At 50.1% G+C, this 22,998-nt stretch overlaps 2 protein-coding genes across 10 annotated transcripts in view; one reads left to right on the top strand and one right to left on the bottom strand.

Annotated features, from left to right (window-relative positions):
- Positions 1-22,998, top strand: part of LOC144152780 (transcription initiation protein SPT3 homolog) — a 706,894-nt gene that overhangs the window by 386,742 nt on the left and 297,154 nt on the right. The gene's annotated exons all lie outside the window — the stretch shown is intronic.
- LOC144152778 (uncharacterized) overlaps positions 249-22,998 on the bottom strand; it is a 135,348-nt gene continuing 112,598 nt past the window's right edge. For 2 of the 3 annotated variants that reach the window (XM_077684223.1, XM_077684224.1), the window contains exons 4-7: positions 12,348-12,533; positions 7,488-7,535; positions 3,194-3,438; positions 249-1,172 (exon numbers count right to left, since the gene is read on the bottom strand). In XM_077684223.1, the coding sequence (XP_077540349.1) occupies positions 420-1,172; positions 3,194-3,438; positions 7,488-7,535; positions 12,348-12,533 (1,232 nt within the window). In that variant the 3' untranslated portion in view covers positions 249-419. The remainder of the gene's footprint in view (positions 1,173-3,193; positions 3,439-7,487; positions 7,536-12,347; positions 12,534-22,998) is intronic. The other variant, XM_077684225.1, reaches the window with a different exon arrangement.

The following is a 22,998-nucleotide window of genomic DNA, read 5'->3' as shown; positions in this document are numbered from 1 at the left end:
TGCGGAGAAACAATGAACTGGAGACTTAACAAATCAAGTATAATGTGCCGAAAACCGTTTGGGCCTCACATCTTTCAAGCAAGTCCACATTAAGATCAACCCCAAATGAGCGAGTATGATGACACCTGGTATCGTTTTCGCGTGTTCGCGCAGTACAGGTTTCGCAAGTATGACGACAGCATAAAGTCCTTCAAATATGTTCATCAGTGATGGCCGAGAGTTGCCATCCATGTGTAACGGATACACCATGGAGAGGAAAACCGGTCTTTTCAATTCACTCGGATCAAACAAACAAGGATGCACGCCGCGACTCCGACACTGTCCGCAGCGTTCAGGGGGGCGCACACCACACAGAGCGGACACCACGCTGCACGACTCTGTCATTGGTTCTTTTCGGCACGGAGTTTCTTTGTTCCTTCTCAGTAGGGTCTCCACAGCGACGAGTCAGAACCTGCGTGTCCGTTGGTCGAGTTCGTCGTCGGCGAACCCCGCGCCGTTGTCGCGGTGCCTGCCACGCCCAGCGCCGTCGTTGGTCCGCATGTCCGAGCACTCACAACACCAGGGGGCACCACGAGCGGCAGCACGGGCGGGGTGTTGCCGCCACCACCGGTACTGACCACCGGCTTAGTGTTCATGGTAGCACTGGTCAACGTCGGTGCTGAGGGCTTCTTCCTCGCAGTGGCGTCTTCCAGCCTGGGCATGGGCGGGGGCGACACGCTCCGGTCGCTACGCTCCGAGTCGTCCTGGGAGCGGGCTTGCTTGGGCGAGGAACAGCTCAGGTCGCTGTCCATCGTAGGAGACGCCGTGGCGCTTCGGTCCGGAGACGACGACTCGCCGCCGGCCAAGTGGTGGTGGTGGTGGCCGCCGCCGCCGTGCAGGCTGGCGGCTCGCAGTTCGTTCCGTAGGAGCTGCAACCCCGGGTGGAGGCCCGCGGCTGCCGCGGCGGCGGCCGCAGCGGCAGCCGCTGCCGCGGCGTTCTGCGGTCCCACCGAGCCGCCGTAGAGCTGCGGGTAGAGGAGCGAGGGAGCCAGGCCGGGAGGCCACGTGGCGCCGTTAGCGCTCGCGTAGTAGCCGTGCGGGCCGAGTAGCCCCGCGGCGTAGCCAGCGGCCGCGTGGCTCAGGTATGGCGCCGCTGCCGTCGTTGCCAGTAGGCCTCCCGACGTGGTGCTCGGCTGCGTCGACGAGAAAGGCGGTGAAACGTCATGTGGTTTGTTGAAGATGCAAATAAACATGAACAAACAAACAAACAAACAAAAAAAAAAACGATTTTTGCTAGAAAATTCTACGGAAAGGGGCGCACCTTTCGGCGAGCATGTAACATCGTCCTTGAGAATATAGGGGCTAATGGTACGATGTCGAATATCACCTGAGCCCATAAGTTTCCTCAGCATAGGGACGTGAACTGTCCGTCTGGTGACCAAACGCCAATCCCTCGTTGACTTACTCGAGCATTTTTTTTTTCATTTTCTTTACATCCGCGTGAATAAAAGCTTGTGAAAAAAATACACACGGCGAAAAATCGGCTCTTTTGAACGAGCCAAGTTTGTCCTCGGGAGCCAAACTTTACGGTGCTACATCGTATCTGTCGAGTGGACGCCTAATTTTTGCTCATTGTTCAGATTTCCAGCATAATGACTTTTCTAGTATTCGTACAGGAATAAACAGACGAAAATCTTTCCTTGGAGCACATGCTTTGCATTTAATTGGATGAACTACGTTTGCCTTTTGTATAGTATTGTACACTCAGAGGTAATCTCATGGTTTCGCTTTACCACAATGCACTGGATTCACCAATTCAGGCCGGCAACAAAGCAAATTCGGCAAATGACATCAACATGGATACCGTTTGACTCAAATATGTGACCTGTGGAACCACGCCATGAAGAAACTCATGCGTGCATTATGTGATACCACAGCGCGGGACAAAGTTTTGTGTCAGTTGTATGCTGGACATCGCCATTCGCCGAAACCTTATAGTTAGCTGCGTGTATTGCTCGATTGAGCGTATTCTGGTGACGCTGAACCATAGTATTGTGTTAGAGTGTTTCCGGAATGAACGCGGAATTTCGCTCTCAGAAAACAGCTATTGCTTTCTAGGGTTGCACATTTATTTTTCTTCATGTTATAGCCACGCGGCATATAAGAGAAGGTTTAAAGATGGGAAGAGAGGAGAAAGTGGGAAAGCAAGAGAGAGGGGGCTGCAAGAAGCACAAACTATCGAAATCTGAAAACAGATAACTGGGCGAGTTTGTCTAGATGCATCAGCACTAGGCGCGAAACGGCACGGGCGAAGGACTCAGATAAACGCAAACAGGGCGCCTTATCCCCGGTTTTCCCAGATTATCCCCTAACAGCTGGCCGCGTACACACAGCTGGCCGCGTTCGTATCCGCGTACACACAGTCACACACGCAAAGCTAACAAAGGAAAGGGCCCAACACGTTTGAGGCTGTTTGTGCTGCCAACACATGGCAACCATTGAGGAAGTAACGAAAGACAAGAAGATAAAGGCACTTCGCCCACTGTCGCCCACTGTGCACTGCCTCCATGGCCTCCGTGTGGAATTAAGAGTGACCAGTGGGCGCATGGAGCTCTAGGGAGACGAGGACGTTTTGTGCACGAGTTTCCAGACTGCAAGATTTTCGGGGGCCGTGCCTGTCCACCACTTTTAGATCGCCATGGCTGCCGCTAGGGGCGACCAGTACTGAAAAAAGACATCCCCCTCGCGAGGGGCACGATCAAATGCACAGCATTTCCGAGGGGGTGCGCCGGCAAGTCGTATCTCTTGATCGCGGGACCCGTGTCGCCATCTTTTGGAAGCGCGGGACAACTTGTGGCGCTTTCGAAACAAACGAGAAATGAGTGAAGGATATAAGGCGCGTTCGGTGCATTGAAGTCTGTGTCGGTTTCGTGGCTCGGTCGGCTGTGCGCCGGGCACCTTGCGTTCCGCCCGCGGCGTCATGGGTTCGAAACCGGGCGCCGGAAACTGTTATTTCTTCCTGGCTGCGGACTACGACAAGGCGCGCCTGCGGACTACGACAGGGCGCGCATGCGGACTACGACAAGGCGCGCATGCGGACTACGACAGCGCACGCCAACGCCGCGTGACATTGTGAGTTACTAAAATGCTATGCATTTAAAAAGACATAATAAAAAATAATAAGCAGAAGAAGAAGACACGGACGGCGACCGACCTGTTGGGCGAACGCCGACCCCCCGTTGACTCCGGCGAGCCCCTGTCGCAGTTCGGAGAGCCTCTCGGAGAGGCAGAGGTCGACGGCGCTTCCGTAGCGGCCCAGCAGCAGCGGGTCCACCTTCAGGCTCAGGTTGGCCGCAGACGGGAGAGCAGGCGGATCTCCCCCGCTGCCGGCGCCGTTGCTGCCCGGAGTGCCCCCGGCGCCCGCCAGGCCGCTGCTGGTCGAGCCGTTGGAGCGGTCGCCTGCGGCCACAGCACGAGAGCGGAAGAGAACACTTAAAGCGAGATCCATCGGTGGATCGCTATAGGAATGCGTGAGCATCTCGCTCCTTCCGACGTTGAACAGCCCCGTAATTCTGTATTCTTTCGACGTCTATTCGGCAGTGCAGTAGCCGCGCACTCTATTTTACAGTATGCATCAACGCTGACAAAAGGTGACGATGCGCGCAAACGCGAGCTCGAACGCCAGTACCGCCTCGGCCCATTAAGCTGGCTTGCACATGTCATGTTCCTTTGGTACGCAGTCACTTTGCAACTATACGTTCACATCGCTTGAAACAACGACTGACGATTTCCGGCGCCTGTTTTTGCTGGTAATTCAAAACACTCATGCGCGAAGTAACTCTCCAAGAGGTCCTTCATTTCCAAGAGTCGCACATCAGTTTGCAAGAGTGCACGATCAAGCCTAAGGAACAAAGGGAAGTCAGAGGCAAAGTGGGGGGCACCAAGTTTTTACGAATTAATTTTGGAAGTCTGACGCATTTTTCACTGATATCCACGATTACTACGCAAGCGTCGCAGTTACAGCCGATCCGTTACTCTCACAATTCGAAGCGAACGAAAGACGCCCCAATGCCCTTTTTTCGCAAGTTTGACAGAGCGCCAACGGCGAAACAAAAGAACAGGACGGGGCGCGTCGAGAGAGAACTTTCTCGTATTATACGCGCCTTGTCATCGCCCGTTCGGCGAACAGCAAATTTCCCGTTCGGCGCTACCAGCAAGAACGCTCCGCGCGAAACTTTCAAAAATATATTTCCCGCCGTCACCCCTGTCTTCCTCTTCCACTCGGCTTCTTTTTCCGGGGCCGCGTCGCATGCTAGGTTTTAATCAGATTAGCCGTTCCGCGCCCCCCGCACGTGCGCGTGCGTGTATAAGCGTATAGATTGAGGATAGTAGAAAAAGAAGAGGGAGTTTGGCGCGAGGCCCGAAGCTGCGGCATTTTGAGCCATCGAGCGAGAAATAAACACGATTCATTCCGCGCCCAGGAACGAGAGGATGACTGTGGCGAAGCCGAAGGGGAAGGAGGAGAAAAAGGAATTAGGGTCGGTTTTGAAGCCATGGGATGAGAAGGAAGTGATGACGGCGTGTGAGGTCAGGGCTCCGCGACTAAGGGACGAGTTAGGGGTTGCATTGAAGGGGAAAAAAGCGAGAAAGGCAGAATATCGGTATAATAAGCACTTTTCCCGATTTTCGCGCGGGAACGGAAGGCGGAGAAACGTGAAACGGTAAACTGCCTTATCCCTTTTTCTCACCGCCCCTAGCCCCTCCATCCCGACTCTCCTCTTGGGTTTGACCCTTTTTCTGCTCTTTCCCTTGGAAAACTTTCCGCTGTGTAATGGCTTCCACCTCCCTCTCTCTCTCTACCGCCCTCCCTCTGCCCTTCGCGGGGTACACGCGCCTATCCGCACGCCCTTATCTTCGCCCCTCTTGCCGCAGTTTGCGAGGGTCGACGAGGCAAATGCGGCGTGGAGCGTTAACTTTGGGGCGCAATTATTCGAACAGGCAATAAAGTGATTTCACAAGTGGCCCCGGTGAAAAGAGAAACAGAAGCGACGGGACGAATATCGGTGGAAGCGACAATTAAAAAAAAGAAAACGCGAGGAGGAGGAAGGAGAACGAGTGAAGATAAAATTGAAGATGGCGGAGCGAAAGTGAAATGGCGGAAAAGGCCCCGCAGAAGCAAACCACGGGGCGGGACCGCTTCAGGCAAGCCGAAACAAAGGCGAGAACGCATAACGAAGCCTTACGGAAACATCGCTCCGCAGCATCTTCCTCATCCTGATTTGCCTCTTCCGCTCTCCTCTCTTGCTTTTGCTCCCTTGTCCCTCTCGCTCTCTACACTCCCTCCCTCTCCCTCTTGTCCTTATTATTGCCACTCCCACCCCTCTCTTTCTTCAGAACAGCCCCTCCGCCATTTTTTTTTCCTTCTGATCAAAGCTTTGCGCCGGCACTGCTTACGGTACTGGCGGTGGCGACGGTGGTGGCGGTGGCGGCGCGAGTTTTCTAATTTAAAATAAGTGGATATCGTTCGCACGTCCCCCGATTGGGGGCGACACCATTGAGCTTAATGACGGTGGCGATAGCGTGGAGTGGAAGCCGGAACGCTGGCGACCCGCACACTGGAGTGCGCGGGTCGCCGGGCAAGAAGGGAAAAAAGAGAATTATAAGAAGGGCAAGCGAGTGTGGGAGTCTTACTTTGTGACCCGTTTAATTTCCAGCGTCCTCCTCCTCCTCCCTTTTCTTCCCTCGGCTTGTGTTAAGACTTGCTCATTGCGTGGTTGTGAGCTTTTCTTGCCCCGGGTACGGTTTTCTCCCCACTGCCACCGCGGTGGTGCGGTTCGGTGCTCAAGTTTGCCCTCGTCCTTCTAATATAGCCGTTTTTTTTAGTTTCCTTTCTTTTTTATTTTTTTCTTGGGCTGGGTCAGTGATGTCCCTGCTCTTTTCAACTTCTCGAGTTTTTCACTTTTTTTATTGCCAGGGAGTTTCTTGAACCCATGGGGTCATCCTAAAATTCTCACCGCGCTCGATCACAGAGAATTAAAGCTGTTCGTACGATTCATTTGACTGCGGGCTTTCGCTGAGCGCCGCGTCGAGACAGCGCGTGGGAGTGAGGAAGGGGCGGGGGATGTCGGTGAATGTTGGAGGTGAAAACGGCACAACCACAAAACACGCGCAGAGATATACGCGCGCGAGCGATGCAAGTACAAAAACACAAACTCGGTGAAAAGGAAATGAATCTGTGTGAGGAAAAAAAGCAGCCACCCATGTTCAAACTTCTGTTCTCTCAACGAGCCGTCACAGAAAGCTTCGTACGTTGATCCAGAAGGATAGTGGGGGAAAGGGGGGTGAGAAAGAAGCCGCCTAATAAACGACGTGGCAATGATGTAGGATAACGAAGGACACAAAAAGAGAAAAAGGAGTGCAGGGAGATAAAAAAAGAGAACACTGCGGGCGTAGGTCGAAATTAGGGAGACAAAAAGGGGTGGAAGAAGAGAGGTCGGGAAAGTGCGGAGCCTTGGGAGCGGTTCTTAATTTCACGGAGGTGCGACGGCGGAAAGATTAAACACGGAGACGAAAACGCTCAAGCGTGTAACCTCACTCGGTCACCGCCGCCACCGCATGCAGCTTCATCCTTCTTCTAGTCGGCGGGAAAGGAACTTCAACTTTCTTTTGGAAGCCCCACTCTACTTTTTGATTCTCTTTCGTCGTCTCAGCAACCCCCCCCCCCCCTCCCCTCTTCTTTTCGCACTGTATTAAGAGCGTCTGGCGGGTCATTTATTCACTGAGGATCCCACGTTCCACCGCAGCGACCACCTCTCATCAGGGGACAAGAATGGAAGCGAAAATGCAAAGGAAAGTGAATCAAAAGGGATTAAAAAAGAGCACGAAAGTGAAGCAGTTTTAACGTGTAACAAAAGGAAGAAGTCGAGATAAGTAGCAGAAGGGTTTGGTGCACGAACATACGGAGGGAGCGAGAGCTGCCCCTCATTCTCCTTTAGATTACGTTCTTTCCCCCAAAAAGAAACATTTGATCACCAGGCGAGACATCTAGCGCCTTGTCCAATTTTTGAAAGACCCAAATCTCTGTCACTCCTGGTCACTGACTGCAGATAGTTCTAAAAATGTGCTGCTATGGCGGAACAATTTCCGTCACTCTTTGCAAGGCCGCCTGTTCTCTAACAACTCGCTCTAACGCAGTAAACCTACCAAGAAGCGAAGCCAAGCAGTCATTCGGACACAGACTACAAAGTAAAGTACTCTCTCTCTCTCTCTCTCTCTCTCTCTCTCTCTCTCTCTCTCTCTCTCTCTCTCTCTCTCTCTCTCTCTCTCTCTCTCTCTCTCTCTCTCTCTCTCTATCTCTCTCTCTCTCTCTATCTCTCTCTCTCTAACTGAACAGAAGTGTACCGAACCGAAACAAGGGAAATGGAATGAGACGCACGTTGCCAAAGCACATGAGTACGCTGGATCAATGGCGGCATTTTATACGCGTGCACTGTATTGTTAAGGCATACCCCAGCACTCGAAGCTCCAGAGGAGACGACGCAACTGGAATTTTCGTTCTTGGGTCGGGATCGTCCGCAATGGCGGCGCCATGAGGAGAGAAAGAGAGAGGGAGGGAGAGAGAGATGCGTATAGGAGGAGGGCGCAAAACCGCTCCCTTCTTTTCATCAGCACAGCGTCCTCGTTCATTAGCTAAATCCACACCATGGCTGGCCGTGCGGAAGACCGACGCGACCGACCACCTTCGATTGCAGCGCGATGGGGGAAAAAAAAGGGCCCTCCTGAACTTCGCAACGCCGGCCGTGCCGCCAGGTTTTAATGTTGTCTTTGGAATTCTTATTTTTTTGTGCTTGTGCCAAGAGCCACTTGCCCGGCCCCATTTATTTGTTCGGCATTAATGATCTCGGCTGGTGTAATGGTTCTGGTTCTTGTTTTTTATTTCTATTCGTCGCATTTTATCGACTTGAACTCGAATGCTCATTCAAAAAGAAACGCGGTAAAAGAGTAATCGGTTTAGGGGGCGGGAAGTGCGGTACTGAAGGGTGAAAATTAGGGATCTGATGAAAAAAGAAGCTGTCCGTCTCTGTCCCATGGTTTATACTTCTTTTTTTAAGGGATATTTATAGAATTTTTACCCGCTGTAATTGCGGAAACGACATCTCTAGCTTTCGCCTTCGTGTCGGGTCTCCCTGCCGGAGAAAAATAAATTAGCTCATTTCTTTTGCCTTTCCAGTTATCCAGTGCACTAAAACGGCGTCCTGGCCCTTCACGGATGTGGAGGTTCTGTTCAAGCATTTTCAAGCAGACTTATTTCGCCTATCTTGCTCAGATGACTCACATCAGATGCTCGTCTTTGGCTTGTTACAAGTGCGCGTAACTGCTGACGCAAAGCACCCTCCCTCACCCCCCCCCCCCCCCCTTCCCCCAACTCCGCGAGAAAAATTGTTCATAAGATATTCCCGATTCCGGGGTATGAATATCATCTACAAGGTCGCTTCAAGTACACTCGCTGAGGTGCGGTGGCACAGCTGCCTTCTGGTGACGGGACCACCATCCTTGATTGGATAGCTTGCTATGCAAGAAAGCTACAACGCGATGTATCCGTGTAGAACAAATTGGCCGCGTATCTCTGCTCCTTTCGTTGCAAATTTCTACGCATGACGATAGTCGACTGGCGCCTCTAGTAAATGCATCTCTTCTCTTTCCCGCTCTCCTCTCATGCTACTCCTCTCCAGTCTCTTTCCTTCCAAGATAGCACGTTACAGGTTTGCTCAAGTCAATTTAAATTTACCGCGTTCCACTGCTCCAAGTCGGGTGCTCCGATGCCAGCGCTGCCGTACGGCGGAGACGCGCGTGAATCGAGGCACCCGACTGCAACGTTTATAGAACCACGCTGCCCCGCTCCACGAGCGTTCCAAGCGGAACGCGAGACATATCTAGTGGAACCTTTCGTTGCTGTTGCCATTTGATTTTTTTAATTCCGCCAGGCAGCGCGGGCAACAGCAGGCAACGGTTTTTGCAGTTGATATAGTATTTTATTTGCTATCGCAAAAAGGAGGCAACTGTAAATTTTTTAGAAAGGAACACTGCAAACAGCACCGTAATGTATTGATTTTCTGCCTTATTTTTGCGTAATGTATTGTTCTTGTTCAACAATGTTGACATGTATGAACCTTAACACCGGACTTAGATGTTTAGATATGACTGTGAGTATATAAGACTATTGCGCAGCATCTCTGCTGCTTTGGCTGGCTGGCTGAATCGAGTGACAGACGGACAAATTTTGCCGTTCAAGTAGCCCAAGGAAGACTATCGTTTAAAAAAAAAATGCCTTCCGCTCGTCTGGTCTTGCGGGGTTGCGTCAGCCTGCAAATTAGTAGCAGCTTGTTGTTCATTTACCGAAATGTTCTTTTCGTTTTTACGGTTTATTCGCCCTGCCGTAAAGAACTGCACGTCAGTGTTGATATATATTGAATATTGAATATATGTTGAAGCTCTGAAGATAACAAACACTGCATTGTTGACTGGTAAAAGCAAACTTCGAGGCCGCAGTGTTGAGGAATGCGAAGGTTTAGTTTCAAACGTGATTTTTAGCATACGTGAATGAATCACTCGGTAAGAGCGTTCGTGTGGCTTGGAATATTTGTCTGCATTATATTTCCAAACTTTCGCAGTTTTACCAATCATTCAAAAGAAGCAGCTTTCCTAGCTTTGTTTTGTTTTGCTTTCTAACCTTAAACAGCGTAGGCACCAAATACTTTTCTTTCGATGTGCCGGCTCATTGGAATGTATGGCTTTCACACCCTCGACAGCTCGTGTATGCAAGAAAAACTAATGAGGCGTAAGTAAAAAAATAGAAATAAAGGTAAAGCCGCACCAACATTAATACGGAACGTCCTCGCTATGCGCTTGATTTCGTTACCTAAATACACGGATGCCGTCAGCAGGAAACCGGTAGGCAAATGAGGTCGATACGTTCCTCACGATATACCACCTTTTCTTTCCAAATGCAACCATTGGCAGTGCAATGACTCTCTTGATGAGAGAATCGGATCTTCTCTGACAATTGGAGGTATATCGAGATGAGAAAAAAAAAAAGAAGTAAAAACAAACTTCAGTCGAGGAAATAAAGTAAAATAAAGGGAGAAGAGACAGCAAAGGTAGAAAGCTGGAAACGGCAGCGAAGAAGACAGAGGCCTGGCGTGAGGAGAGGGCGGCGGCTATTTTATTGTTATACAAATTCGATGAGAGCCAATTTCATTCGCAACAAAAGGAAACTTCCACGCCCGGGTCGAACCGTTCTGCGCGCTGTGCGGGAGACAGACGCCTCTGTCTCTCGTCGGGAAGCGAGCTCGCAAAGTGGTTCTTTCTTGGGGCATGCATGAAGCAGCTTCGCGAAAAAGTTGGCGGCCTCGGCGCTCTTGGGAACTGCCGCCTGCAGACTCGCAAGCAGCCGCGCGGTTTTGGAGACGGCGAATATATTTATATAGCGCGTGGAAATTCAGCGCCGCCTATGGCATACGCCGATTGCGAGGGAGAGACGAAAGTGATGAGACGCGGTCCAATGAAACGAGACGGAAATAGTCTACCGAGTTTTAAGGAAGTTGGCCCCAACTTCTTTCGCCCCGCCGGGCTCTTCGCCGGGTAATCCGTCTACACATACCGAAGCGCGAACTTCGCTTCGGACGCTGATTATCTTTATTGGTTCACCGAGGCCGGTGTTGAAATGCGGTGCAAATTTGATTTTCCGACGTTCCTCTTTTTTATTCCCGTTCAGTTCTTTAAATTTCTTGTTTTGCTACGCGCTTGCTTGCCTTGCCTTGCTACCATTTTTCCCACCTTTTTTTCTTTTTTTGCTGGAGAGAGTAGTATCGACAAACAGGCGATCTCCATGCGAAAGCCAAATGGCTCCGTTACGAGCGGCGACTCATTCATTAGGCAAGCAACCTTGGGATTGATTGTTTTCGCTCTATTTGCCCCGCGTTGACAAAAAAGAAAATAGCGGTAAATTTAGACATTTTAAACGCTGTAGTTTTTCTAGTATAGCAGCATAAACTATGTTTTTTTTTTTCTAACTGCTTTAGCGTTTCTCGATAAATTGATTTGACACATAGAGCCAGGTGCTCGAACGTCATGTCGTATCCTATTTGAGGCTGGCTGCGACATGAAATTCCTTTTGCTCATTTTTCTACTCCCCCTGCCTCTTATTCGTTACTTAAAGGGACCCTGCAACACTCTCGATAATCGCTTTCACTCATTCCTTCGCGTCAGGAACTACTGCGAAAGCTACAGTTATCGCCAGCACGGAGCGGCACTTCGTGATTTGCTCGTCGCACCAGATACGCCTTCCATTCCTGCCTTGTTCTTATGACTTTTTAAAAAAGTCGCTATCGAAAAGCGTTCATTGTTGCAACTGGAGGAAAACTGGCCAACAGCCGCTACATGGCCTCAGTGGCGTAATTCGAGCCGTCGAAGAGCGTCAAGACCGGGAAAGAAAGAAAAATCTTTTGAGCGAGTTTCCAAGTTATCTGATGGTCATAGAGCAGCAATTTCCGGCTGAGGTACTTTGCGACCCCCTAATCTAAGTACGGGGTGTGTTGGGTCACTACGTTCTGCAAGCATTTAAGGTTTCCAAAAAGTTGAAAAAAGTGTTGCAGGGTCCCTTTAAAGCAGCCATGATGACAAAACCCAACGTAGTTCGATTTCAAAGAACTAACCTTTGATAACTTACTAAGCTCCAATTCAGTCACGACATGCGTTTTAAAAAAATGCAAGAAACGTTGAAACAATTTATTTTTTTCGGGGCCGAAAGAAGCCATAGGTATGAAAAATGAAAAAAAAAAAAAAAAAAAAGAAGCCAAAACCCGTACCTCCTACTGTATAACGGCTGAACTATTGCAAAACTGTGAAAATTCGCGCTACAGCAACGTATTATGGCTGGAAGTGACGTAATGGGGGCAGACACTAAAACATATCAGTGTGTTGACTGCACATCACCGTGGGCGGGAACCGCCAATCGCACAAGATTCTGTGACGACATCGAGAAATCACCCGAAAGTGGCTGGGGAGTCGTCACTGCTTCATACGTTTTCTTTAATATGTCAATTATGTATTCGAAGTTTGCGATAAGGTTTGTATCATAGTTACGGGGACAAAGCATTATTTTTTATGAACAAAACTTGTATTTTGACTTCACCACCTATTTAAGAACGGTCGCTTAGTAGTTCTGTTATCGAAGGAGCAGTAAAGACAACTCCCGGTGCTGAAGATTGTTGTCGGGCCGGATGCCCCCTGGCAGGCAGCGTAAGAGTGCCGTCGACTGGCCCGGGACTTAGCAGGGCGCAAGAATGGGAACATTGCCACTGCCGTACCTGGTGTGAGCTGCGAGGCCCCGCTGGAAGGACAGGAGGAAGGCGATCCGTCTCCTCCCCCGGGCGAGCCTTCGAGGCCTAGGGGAGGTCCGGCGGCGAACGGTCCGGCCGCTGCCAGGTACGTGGAGTAGTGTTGGTACGGGCCCCAGTGAGGATCCGTGCCGAGGTGGAGCACTTGGCTCGGATCTGCATCCAGGAAGAATCGAAGGGCAGTCGTCACTGACGTGGTCGTCGAACAGACTCACGGTATCCCTTAAAAAACAAAAAACGAAAAAAAAAAAAAAAGCTTCTGGACGCCGTTAGAAAGTACAAAGAATTCTACCACGAGCTTCCGTCGCCATTGAAACACTCAGTGCGAGAAAAGCAAGAGGCACGGAGAAGACAGCATAGAAACACGCTGCGCTGAGTGCATCCGTAGCAGCTAAACTGCCGGCCTGATCGGTGTTGCGGCTGTAGTCAGTCCCTACAAGCGACCAAACTGCCAAAAAATAGCAGTGCTTTGATGTGGGACCGATAGGCCGTGACTGACAGCGATGGGACGACTTCATAGCACTATCAACAATCAACATAGCTCAAAGCAAAAATCAGAAATGCAGTATCAGAAATGCACTTCTGTCACGGACAGAACATGCGACCATATGCTCAGCAATATGAACTTCGATACCACGCGCCGAGCGAGCACTGTGCGGCAGCAGGCACCATACACAGAATGGAACAACATCGCAGTTATGTGGTCTATTTCATTTGCTAGTGCGGAATAGTTCTGAGTACTTCGCGGAACTGCAGGACTAATGCAGAATAAAAGATATACTTGGGGAAAATATGGAGCTGCTCTTGAACAGTTCTGGACAGTTGAAAATGACAGATCGTGAATATCTAAGGAAAAGATGAACAGCTGTCATGGGGGCACGGTAGGGTATTTTGCAACACAGCCCTATTATTTACATGATTGCCGCTATAACTGGAAAGCACAAAAATCGACAATTAATCTATAGCGTAGTGATTTTGCAACATCTTGAAACACAACGGGAAATAGACATAGACACCAGAAGTAAATCAGACAGATCACAGCATTGTAGTGTGTGCTATTTACTTGTCGTGTCCGTGTCAATTATGCGCGGTTTCAAGACGTTCTAGAAAGCATTTATGTCATGCACAACAGTATTCGCATCAGACCTGAGAATGTAACCGCTCCTATGAGCTTTGCAAGCGAGAGAGGAGCGCGCCCCTCAAGGACAGCGCGTCGGAAAAGACCTCAGAAAATACGCTCCTTGTCGCCACGGCCACAGAAGCGCCGCTGCATTCGACAAGAAGATCAGACGATCTTACAAAAGCTTTCCTGTGCGCATTTCTGTGTGCTTGCGTCACCCAGCTGTGATAAGCCTAACGCCACGGTGTCTCTTAGCCTTCCTCAAAGCCTGCGCGTATGCGAGCTACTTACGACGTGCTCCTCTGTTATCTTGCCGGCACACCGACGGCATGGCCGCGGCTCACCATGTCACCGAAGGGGCAGCGGGAAGCCAAAAGGGAGCCCCGTTCTTTCTTGCCCAACCATCCCTTTAGTTTTTTTCCTCCCATGTTTCCGTCGTGCTCATATCTGCCCAGAGTGATGCACTACATAGCCGCCGAAGCAGCGAACGGGGAGAGCCTGTCCTCAGTGCCAGATAATAATCCGGCCTGCAGCGAACCCACGCCTAAGAAGGCCAGCACAGCGCGCTTCTACATGTATGCGCATTATATACGGGCCTTCGACGACGTGTGCGTGCGTGTGCGTATGTTTGCCAGGGTTCGCCGACATCTCCTGGCCGGCCTGGGGTACACCGGGCACACAGCTCCTTCGACACCGCTGCCTCTTTTGCTTAAAGCCTCGTTTTATTATTTAACTCTACTTTTTTTCTTGCGCGTGCCCTGCTGTCCTGTGACAAGGGAGGATGAAGAGGATCCGTTCCCGTGTTTGCCCATCTCAAAAAATCCCCTCTCCGTCCCGAAGAGCTGCGGCGCTAATGATAATTTTTATTAATGCTGTCGCCTTCCCGGGCGGCACAGTGTATGTACCCGCGTTCTCTTTACTCGCTCTCCCTCACGGCGCGGTGATATGGGAGGGCGCCGCCGCAGGGTCGGTGTCTTCTAAGCGGCTTTCTCGCGTCCACGCCATCAGCCGCTGTGCTCACCAAAAGCGATCGGCAAGCCGCCGGCCCTTCCGCAACTTCTTCCTTCTCAGCACCGCCACTCTTGGGGGGGGGGGGCAGGGAGAGCGCGTCCCTCCCTTCCACCGGCTTTCCCTCATTTCCCTCTCGTCGAGGTAGCTGCATTAGGAAGAGTTACCTCACAGCCAGAGTTTTCTTCTTTCTTCTATGCGTCAACGGGCGTCAAATTATTTAGGATTTGGAGCGCCGCGCATGCGCGCTTTGAGAAGGCGGTTCGCGGCGTTCACTTTCGCTGGTGCCCCACCGACGTGGACGGTCGGTTGAGGGCGCCCTTTCGCTAACCTGGCACTTTTTTTAGTGTTAGAAGTATTACAGGTAAACTTGGCAAATGTTTGATGCTTGCACGCGCGTGCGCGTTAGTGTCTACGTTTCTGGCGTAAGGAAAGCGCTTACAATACCGCTACTCATGACGCCATTCTTTTAGTAACAGCGCAGACGATTGCGCTTATTCTCTATACTCCGCACATCTTATGTTTATATAAGTAGTGAGTCGACAAGCTTGAAGAAATTTATGAGATTGGCACGTAAAATTGTTCAATGAAATAGTCTTTGTCTGCGCCCTCTCGGAATGGTAGCTGTAACGGCAGTCTGAAACTTGTTGAGCTTGTCCGGTAAAGGCCACAGTGGCAACACGTATACGGTAAGCCATTTTAGTAACAAAACAAGCCAGACCGTAATAGCGTAACATCGAAGCTAATGCCAACTACTGTTACGAGAAGAAAATGTTTGAGAAAAGCGAACAAGGAAGAAAGGAAGAAATGTGCTCCGTTCTAGCGCTGTGTAGCGTCTTGTTTTTTTCCCTACCATCCCCCAGCCCCGTTCCTCTTGACTGCTGTGAACGTGGTCTACCTAGCTTGGTTAAATTATTCCGCGCTGCCATAAAGCTCCGCGATGGGGTAGGACTTAACCTGCGCTCAGACGACAAGTTTGCATAATAGATGCTTCCTGCCTTCAGGGGTAAAAACAAAGTCATCGCCGGTTCGCACCATCGTCGTCACCATTTGCGGCAACTCTCCCATCCCGTTACGACGGGCGAACCAACTTCACGAGAGCGAAAGGGACACGGGCGTTGCGAGGATATAGGCGTTTCGCGTCGCCACCATCGCCTTCTTTCATTACACCACTCGCCTCTCTTCTTCCATTTATCCGTATCGCGCAGGCCACTTTCGGTTTTGTTAAGGGCTTCATTACTCCTGATTAGATCCGAGCGCGTTAAAAGAGCACGGTCGCTGTCGCTAATTACCGTCTCCCGCTCGACATCTCTCCGCTCGGAGCAAAACAGTACAGCCGGAGTGTCGGGTAGACACAGTGTTCTAACGCCGCCGCGTGTCGCCTTGCCCCGACGTTCTTCTAATCCGTTTGTTTGCTGTTGGTTCTCCTGCACTCACTCGTTGCTCCAACCCTTTAGCGGCCTGTTTCGATCTAGGGAACCTCACTATGCGGCACGCCCTCTATTTGCCGCGGCTAAAACCAACGCCTGCGTCCTCAGCGCCGATGACTCTATCCTCAAGGGCTCCCCCCTCCCATTCGACTGTTTTTTGAGAAACAAAACTTCGCGATTAAGCATTTGTTTACTCCTTTGTAAAAAGCCTTTTCACCTACTTTTCTGCCGTCTCTCTGTGTTGCTTTCATGGCTTTCACGGTGATGTCCTCCAGATTACCCCAATACCGGAACGGCCTTGGTTCAACTGGAGTTGGTGCTAACCTCATCAACTGGTTCTCTTGCGCTGCTCCTCCTACTTTTTTTTTTGTTTTTACTGTGCATCTCGAACCATCCATCTCTCTCTCTCTCCCCCCCCCCCCCCCCCCCCCCCCTTCCACGAGTGCTTCTACCCGCATCAGACAGTGCTTTTAGGGAAGCGTCTCACCAGCGTTGTACGCGCGGCACTCCCAGCCGTCGCGACAAAGAAAAAACGTATATGTATACTGCAGTAAGCACGTAATGTTGCTGCAATCGGGCTGCGTGCATTTGGATGCTGCATAGTCGTCGTCGTCGTAGTCGTGCTCCTGGCGCGTAGCAGCAGCGTCGTCGCGCGCGAGTGTCGAAAGGGACAGTGATTGGTTGGAGGGGAGAGCGAGCACGCCGCCAGGTAAAGAGACTTTCTGCCTAACTTCTGGCAACAATGCGCATTAGGAGGCCATCTTGCGCTCCGGGAATAACGACGAGACGTCTGGAGCGACGACCTCAATGAGCCCAGTCGTCGCATTCGTCGAACGCAATAAGGGCTTTTTTTTTTTTGGCTCTTGTTTCTTTCTTGCTTGCTGAAGCCGCTAACTGTTGATGACTGTGTCCGCCTACTCTTTGGATGCCCAGTTTTTCTCTGTTTCTATGGTGTCGCGGATATCCCTTTTTGTCATTCATAGCTTGAACCCTCCCAACTTGATTTCAAATTTCTTATACTGTCCCTAAGATATATCTTCCCAACAAAACATTTGTGCATACCAGTGAAGACGACTTTAAGAAAATTGGTGTATTGGTATATTTGAGAGGGTATTTAATAACCGTACTTTAGGGCATCATACTTTGCAACCAGACGTTTTGTATTGCCAATAAAGATGTCTTCCTGGGTATGTATTTACGCTTAGTAGTGAAACAGACTGTGAAGGGGCTAAGTGTATAGTGTTTCATAAGTATACATGAGGTCTTAATGAGGTATTTAGTAAAAAGCCCGAGGTCCTTTGCACTGTGATATCAAAACTGCTAAAATTGCTAAAACTGCTCATAAACTGGCTTCCTAGCAACGTACTTATGTACAGCGTTGAAGTAGACTTGAAAGGGATTAACACAGCAGGGTAATCTTACCCATAATCCGGCAATTCCCCCTGAAGGGCCTCTGGAATTATTATTTGTTAAATGACGGCACGCCGCACGCGTTATGGGGTCACAAGGAACGCGTCATCGCTGTGTGTTCTGCCGCGTTTTATTAAACTAGATGACGGCGGGCGCCAAATGAATTTTGTCTACCCATTCGATCTCAACAACGCCGTATTTTTTTCCCTCATGAGGCAGCAGGATATCTCTCTCTCTCTCTCTCTCTCTCTCTCTCTCTCTCTCTCTCTCTCTCTCTCTCTCTCTCTCTCTCTCTCTCTCTCTCTCTCTCTCTCTCTCTCTCTCTCTCTCTCCCCCCCCCCTCGTTCCATTTTTCAATCTGGTTTCCTCGATACTGTCGTGCATCGTTTCACTCGTATTTCCGTACCCCCAAACACCATCTACCCCACCGGCCGTACTTGCAATACCGAACGGCACTGCGGAGGAGCCGAGAAGTACCCTCTTCCGCCTCCTTTTTAGACGCTGACTTCCCTTCTACAACATCCTTTTACAAAATTTGAGGAGTGTACTCACCTCCTACTCTCTCTCCTCCGCTTTTGTTAAGCGGTGTACCTCTTCCATATCCCATGCCTCTCCGGTGGATGCGGGAATAGATACTATAGACTAAAATTGTTTTTTGGCATTTCCAAAGACTTCCGTTGGTTTTTTTTTTCTTGCTGTCTCTTTTTCCTCTCTCCTTCTCGAGCTCTGAGAGAGGTTTCTTACTAATTCTCTCATACAGTGCTATACCGCCGACCAAGACGCTACGAAAGTCCGCTTGGTGGTCCCGTTCCCTCTGAATTCTTTTTCATTTTTGCCCGCCGTCTTTCTTTCATCATTCTTCGTTACAGCGACTTGTGACCCAGTCGACCCGCGCCCGTCGACCAACAGGGTTTCCCGAAGTGTCCGTTTAATAGTAACAGATAGAGGGTCCACACTTCGAGTCCGCGGCGCTAACAAGAGAAGGTGCTTCGAAAGCGATTGAGCGGGCGGATAAGGGAAAGGACGACGACAATGTACAACAAAGTCCGAGACGACGCGGGGAAGCTTGTCTAAAGGCCGAAAGCGGAACACAGCGAACGCAACGGGCCGGCCCCGCTTTTAATCTGCAGACACGGAACGCTTCCAGCCAGAAGCCGACTGTCCTTCCCAGACCGAAGACAAAAGACCACGAGCGAGTGTGCTCTGAAAATTGCTTTCAGTGGTGTGCGCTGTACGGGGCTGATCCTGAAGCACAGTGCTTCGTCGTCAAACATAAATTTATGTGGTATGCGATGTTTCTCGCTTAATTCTTTTGGTTAGCTCGAAGTGTCCCGTGCTGTTTCAGCAGCCTGAAATAATTGTTGACCAGTCGGATGGAAGAGTAATACCGACCGGAGTTTTCTAAAAAAAACACCGTCGTATGAAGATTGCAGGTTTAATATAGATACAGTAGACTCGCGATAAATAAAAAAAAAGGGATCCCAGGATTTTGTTTGAATAATCAGAAGTTCGAATTATGAGCAGTCCTCATAAATGTGACTCGGGGAAACATACAACTCCTGGTGTAATAAAACATTTACACATACTTAATAATACAGCATTCACACACAATACCAAAGTGCTGTTCACGCTTTGAAGCAAATCACGAATGGAAGACATGTCCTTTAATGGAAGTTCAAAACAAAGTTTTCAATGCTAGCAAGAGCAGCCAGTTAGTTCATTGCGAAGTATTCTGCACTGGTCGAGAACTTCAGAACCCCAACACTATACTGAAAGGATGCAAATGTGCGGCTAGAAGTTGCAAATGCAGCAGATATTTTGCGGCAAGGACAAGCAAAAGTACGAATTAACCGAACATGCGCAATGTGGCAGTTTGAATTCAGCGGCCTTAATATACATTGACAACATAGCGAACCAACCAAAATTTTGGAGTGTGTTTGAATTAACCAAAATGTTGAATTATACCAGTTTGAATTATCGCGAGTCAACTCTACATGAAAAACTCCGATGACGGTGTAAGGAGTAAGCATTCGTCAGATTAAGATCAGGAGAGGAGAACGGCCCTTCTGTCCTTTTCCCGACCTTCTGCTCCGCGTCTTCTGTTGCGTTAGAGACTGCAGTGGAAGTGAGGCGTTGAGGAGAGTGTACCGGTGTACGGCAACCGCACAGACGGGAAGCACGAAGGCATAGTCCTTACATGCGACCATGTTTCCGTAGAGGACCATGGTCCTTGTAGGACCATCGTGCCTGTCCTTGTCTTTCACGTCCTACGTCTGATTTTTTTCTCGCGTGTTGACCATGGTAGTCGGACCAACGAATACTATCTCATCTGAAACCCGTAGGTAGGCGCTCCTTCCCGTAATATGCTGCGTAAACGGTGCCCCGTCATGGGCATGCGCGTCTTTTTGTGCATATAAAGTCACTAGACTCCCACTAAGAATAATTTGGTAGATATGCGGCCAAACAACTTTGACCTTTTTGTAACATTCACAAACGCATCCTCCTAAGGCGAACTTCTTATATGTAAGCACACAGATTTACTAAGTTTTTCAACTGACGTTTGGTCACCGGATGATGTACTGCTGGAAGGACAGCAATGTTGTGCCTTAGCTACAACCAGCTTAGGAAGAACATCGAGACAGAAAATGAGAAGTTACGTCTCAGAGAAACAAAGGCGGTAGATTCCTCCGCGCCCGACAAAGGATACCACGCGATTAATGACGTTACTTCGGTGCGTTTTTTTTTTTTTCTTCAAAATATTCCCTCACCCATTTTTCCTTGTGAGTGCAAGTTCTTGCTTTGTTCCGTTTCCTTCATCCCATAAAGAACAACGCGCGGAGGAACGTGAAAGAAATGAGGAGCTGTTCTCAGCGGAGAGGACGTACGTACAAGGAGGTCTCAGGGCTGCACAGAGAGGGAACTGTAATCGAAACAAAGCAGCCATTAAGTTTCGATTGGAGCGAATGAAGAGTAATAGGACCGCCGCAGGCTTCGCAGCTCGCATAGATGGGCGCACTCCGGCAGACTGTTTGGTCGGCTCGGTCCGCCCCACGCCCGTTTCCCGTGCGTGCGTTGGTGCGCTTCCAGTTGGTGGCTCGGCCGGCGGGTTTTTCACTTGTTACCGCTACGCGCTTGTTCTCCTCGCGCGCCCGGAATCAGCGCAGCCTCACCAGGACTCGGAGACACTCGGAAGAAATGAAGAGGAGGGGATGGAGCACCGAAAGAGGCTGTGTGGTGCGGGTTGTAGCGTCCTCTCCACAAGCCGCCACCGAAGAACTAAGGGTTTTCGCCCCGTTCCGCGGTTTTCCTTCGTAAAGGACAATCGGTGGCGGCGAACTAGTCTGCGCTGGAAGAACATCTGCCGAACCTTTTACTCCGCTTCTTCCCTCTCCGAATCGCGGCGAACGGGATGAGAGTATATGGGACCAGAAACGGGGGAAGGCGCGGAGGGGGAGGCTCAGGTAATTTGATTTTAAGAGCCTTGATCTATGTACTGCTGCCACTGCGCCCTCTAGCCCCTGCGCTACCGGGGAAACAGCGGATTTGTTTCTTCCTTTGGCGAAGATGGACTGAAGTTGCGCCCGCCGCCGCAGAGATAGCGAAGTTCTGTAGGCTTAATGGTTTAGCGAGGAGTTGTTGGAAGCGTCGGCGCTAGGTTGCGGAGTTGGTTGTCGTTTTCTCCGGTGAGCGGGGCTGATTATGATGCCGTACTTGAGTGCACCCTCAAGATGCGAGTAATTTAGAATATGATTTGGTCTCTGTCTACTGTGCTCAACTCTTCTTGTAAAATATCCATTCTTTTACTTAGAAAAGCTATTGCATCTCTGGAGTTGTCACCGGGTTCAAGGCTTCATCTTCCAGGGCTTCAACGATATCAATCTCACAAAGCAAGCGGTCAGTTATTCTCAACGCCGCTTCTATTAACCTCATGCGTCCTTACGAGAGCAGATACTAACGGCTTTCTTCGGCGTGCTGATATTTCACCTGAGCCACCTGCGATTTCGCAATATCAGCTCTGGGATAAGAGATTTTTGCGCGCATACCAGAAGGTGTGAAGTTTACATTGAGGGACATTTGAAGTTGCCAGAAATGTAAGGCTGAATTTGCGAACTTATAATGCAATTTCACCCTTCGGGATGACTTGCGTCTTTTTCTGTAATTAATTCAAATCAAGACAAAAAGTTCGCTAAGATGGCCGGCATTTCCAGGAACAAGCCACATTCTGCACAGACCTTATCGCCCTAACCGGTATCATGAGCGAGGGATGAGTAATTTGTTATTGGACAATCATGTAAGGAGATGTAATTTGTACTCCAGTTTGCATTTAAATTGTTTGCATTGGAGTTTCAGAATCCAGACTTTGGCATTCTTGTGACTGCTGAGCGGGACGCCGAGTAGTCTTATCTCGCTGCATTGTAACTCGATAAGTGCAGCGGCTTGCAGCTCAGTGATCATGGCCTCTGCAAAGTGGTGGTCATCTTCTTCTGTCCAGATTGTAGTGCAAATGGAGTAGCTTGCAAAAGGGCCGCACTGTGATGCTCAAGCTGTCGATGCACTTTCACCATAGCAAAGTTAAAAATCACGTTCCCGAGGATGGATCCCTGGGGTACACCCCTGCCGAAGAAATACGCCCCAGGCCTCCATCCCGGGTACGTGCCACAAAGGTGGATGAGCCGATTTTCTATAAACGGTTTTGAGCCAGTTTTCGTCCGGCTGGTTGGGACACGCGAGTTCCAGTTATGTTCGGGTGCCTGATTGATTAAAACAGTTAAGGGCGTTCTTCGTACAGCTAGGAAATATTTTCCGGCCACCGCACTTAGTTGGACACCTCCGGGTGCTGTGTCGTCTGCCCTATGCATTGAGCCAGACATGGAGGGCGCAGTTCAAAGGCAAATCCATCGGAATCAAATGGCCAGGCAGTTTCTCAGGTTTCGCGTGCCTTGAAGTCGAGCTTCACCCTCACGTAGATGTCCAATGGGCCCTCCATCCAGGATTGACACGTCTTCTACAAGGCACCTAAAGTGGTGGCCTAACAAGGCACCATATGGCGAGTTGCAGCACCCTGGATCATGGCTCTGCTAAGAACGTTCTTCCATTGGCGACTTATCTTTCATTGATTTATAATGGCATTGGTGGGTCGGTCCTTCTGCTCGCCTTTGCATTTTTCGTAACGATGTATTCATGTTGAGAGCGTCATATTCTTTTGGTAATCAACATAAGCATTGACCACGCAATATACCTTTCGTGCACTTTGAGCTTCAAAGAATTAAATGCTCACAGAAAGAGTCCCGCTGCGAGTACTCACGAAGGAGTGACGCTGCATCATCGCAGCTGACACACACGGCCGGTGTGTGTCAGCTGTGATGACGGTATAAGTTGCTGCGTGGGCTGCCGTTGACGCCAGTAATGCGCGTATACGTCGGGCCAGCCTGATTTGAGGCTCTTGTGGAGATGACAGCGTGGGGGGCGGGTGACAGGGCCGCTGACAAATGGATTCGCCAGATGCTACACGCGGGCCCCCTATCGGCGGAGATCGCAACCGCCGCCGGTCAGGCCGCCCACACAGGGCACCATCTCAACCGCTGTTACGGTGCCAAAGTGCGGACGCACTCGCCTTTATTCTTCTTTCCTTCCGCTGGCTCTTTTTTTATTT

The sequence above is a fragment of the Haemaphysalis longicornis genome, unplaced genomic scaffold (assembly GCF_048455015.1).
Source record: "Haemaphysalis longicornis isolate Haplotype H1 unplaced genomic scaffold, Haemaphysalis longicornis Haplotype H1 scaffold_9, whole genome shotgun sequence".
NCBI classification, from domain to species: domain Eukaryota; kingdom Metazoa; phylum Arthropoda; class Arachnida; order Ixodida; family Ixodidae; genus Haemaphysalis; species Haemaphysalis longicornis.
This window is presented reverse-complemented; position numbering and strand designations above follow the sequence as displayed.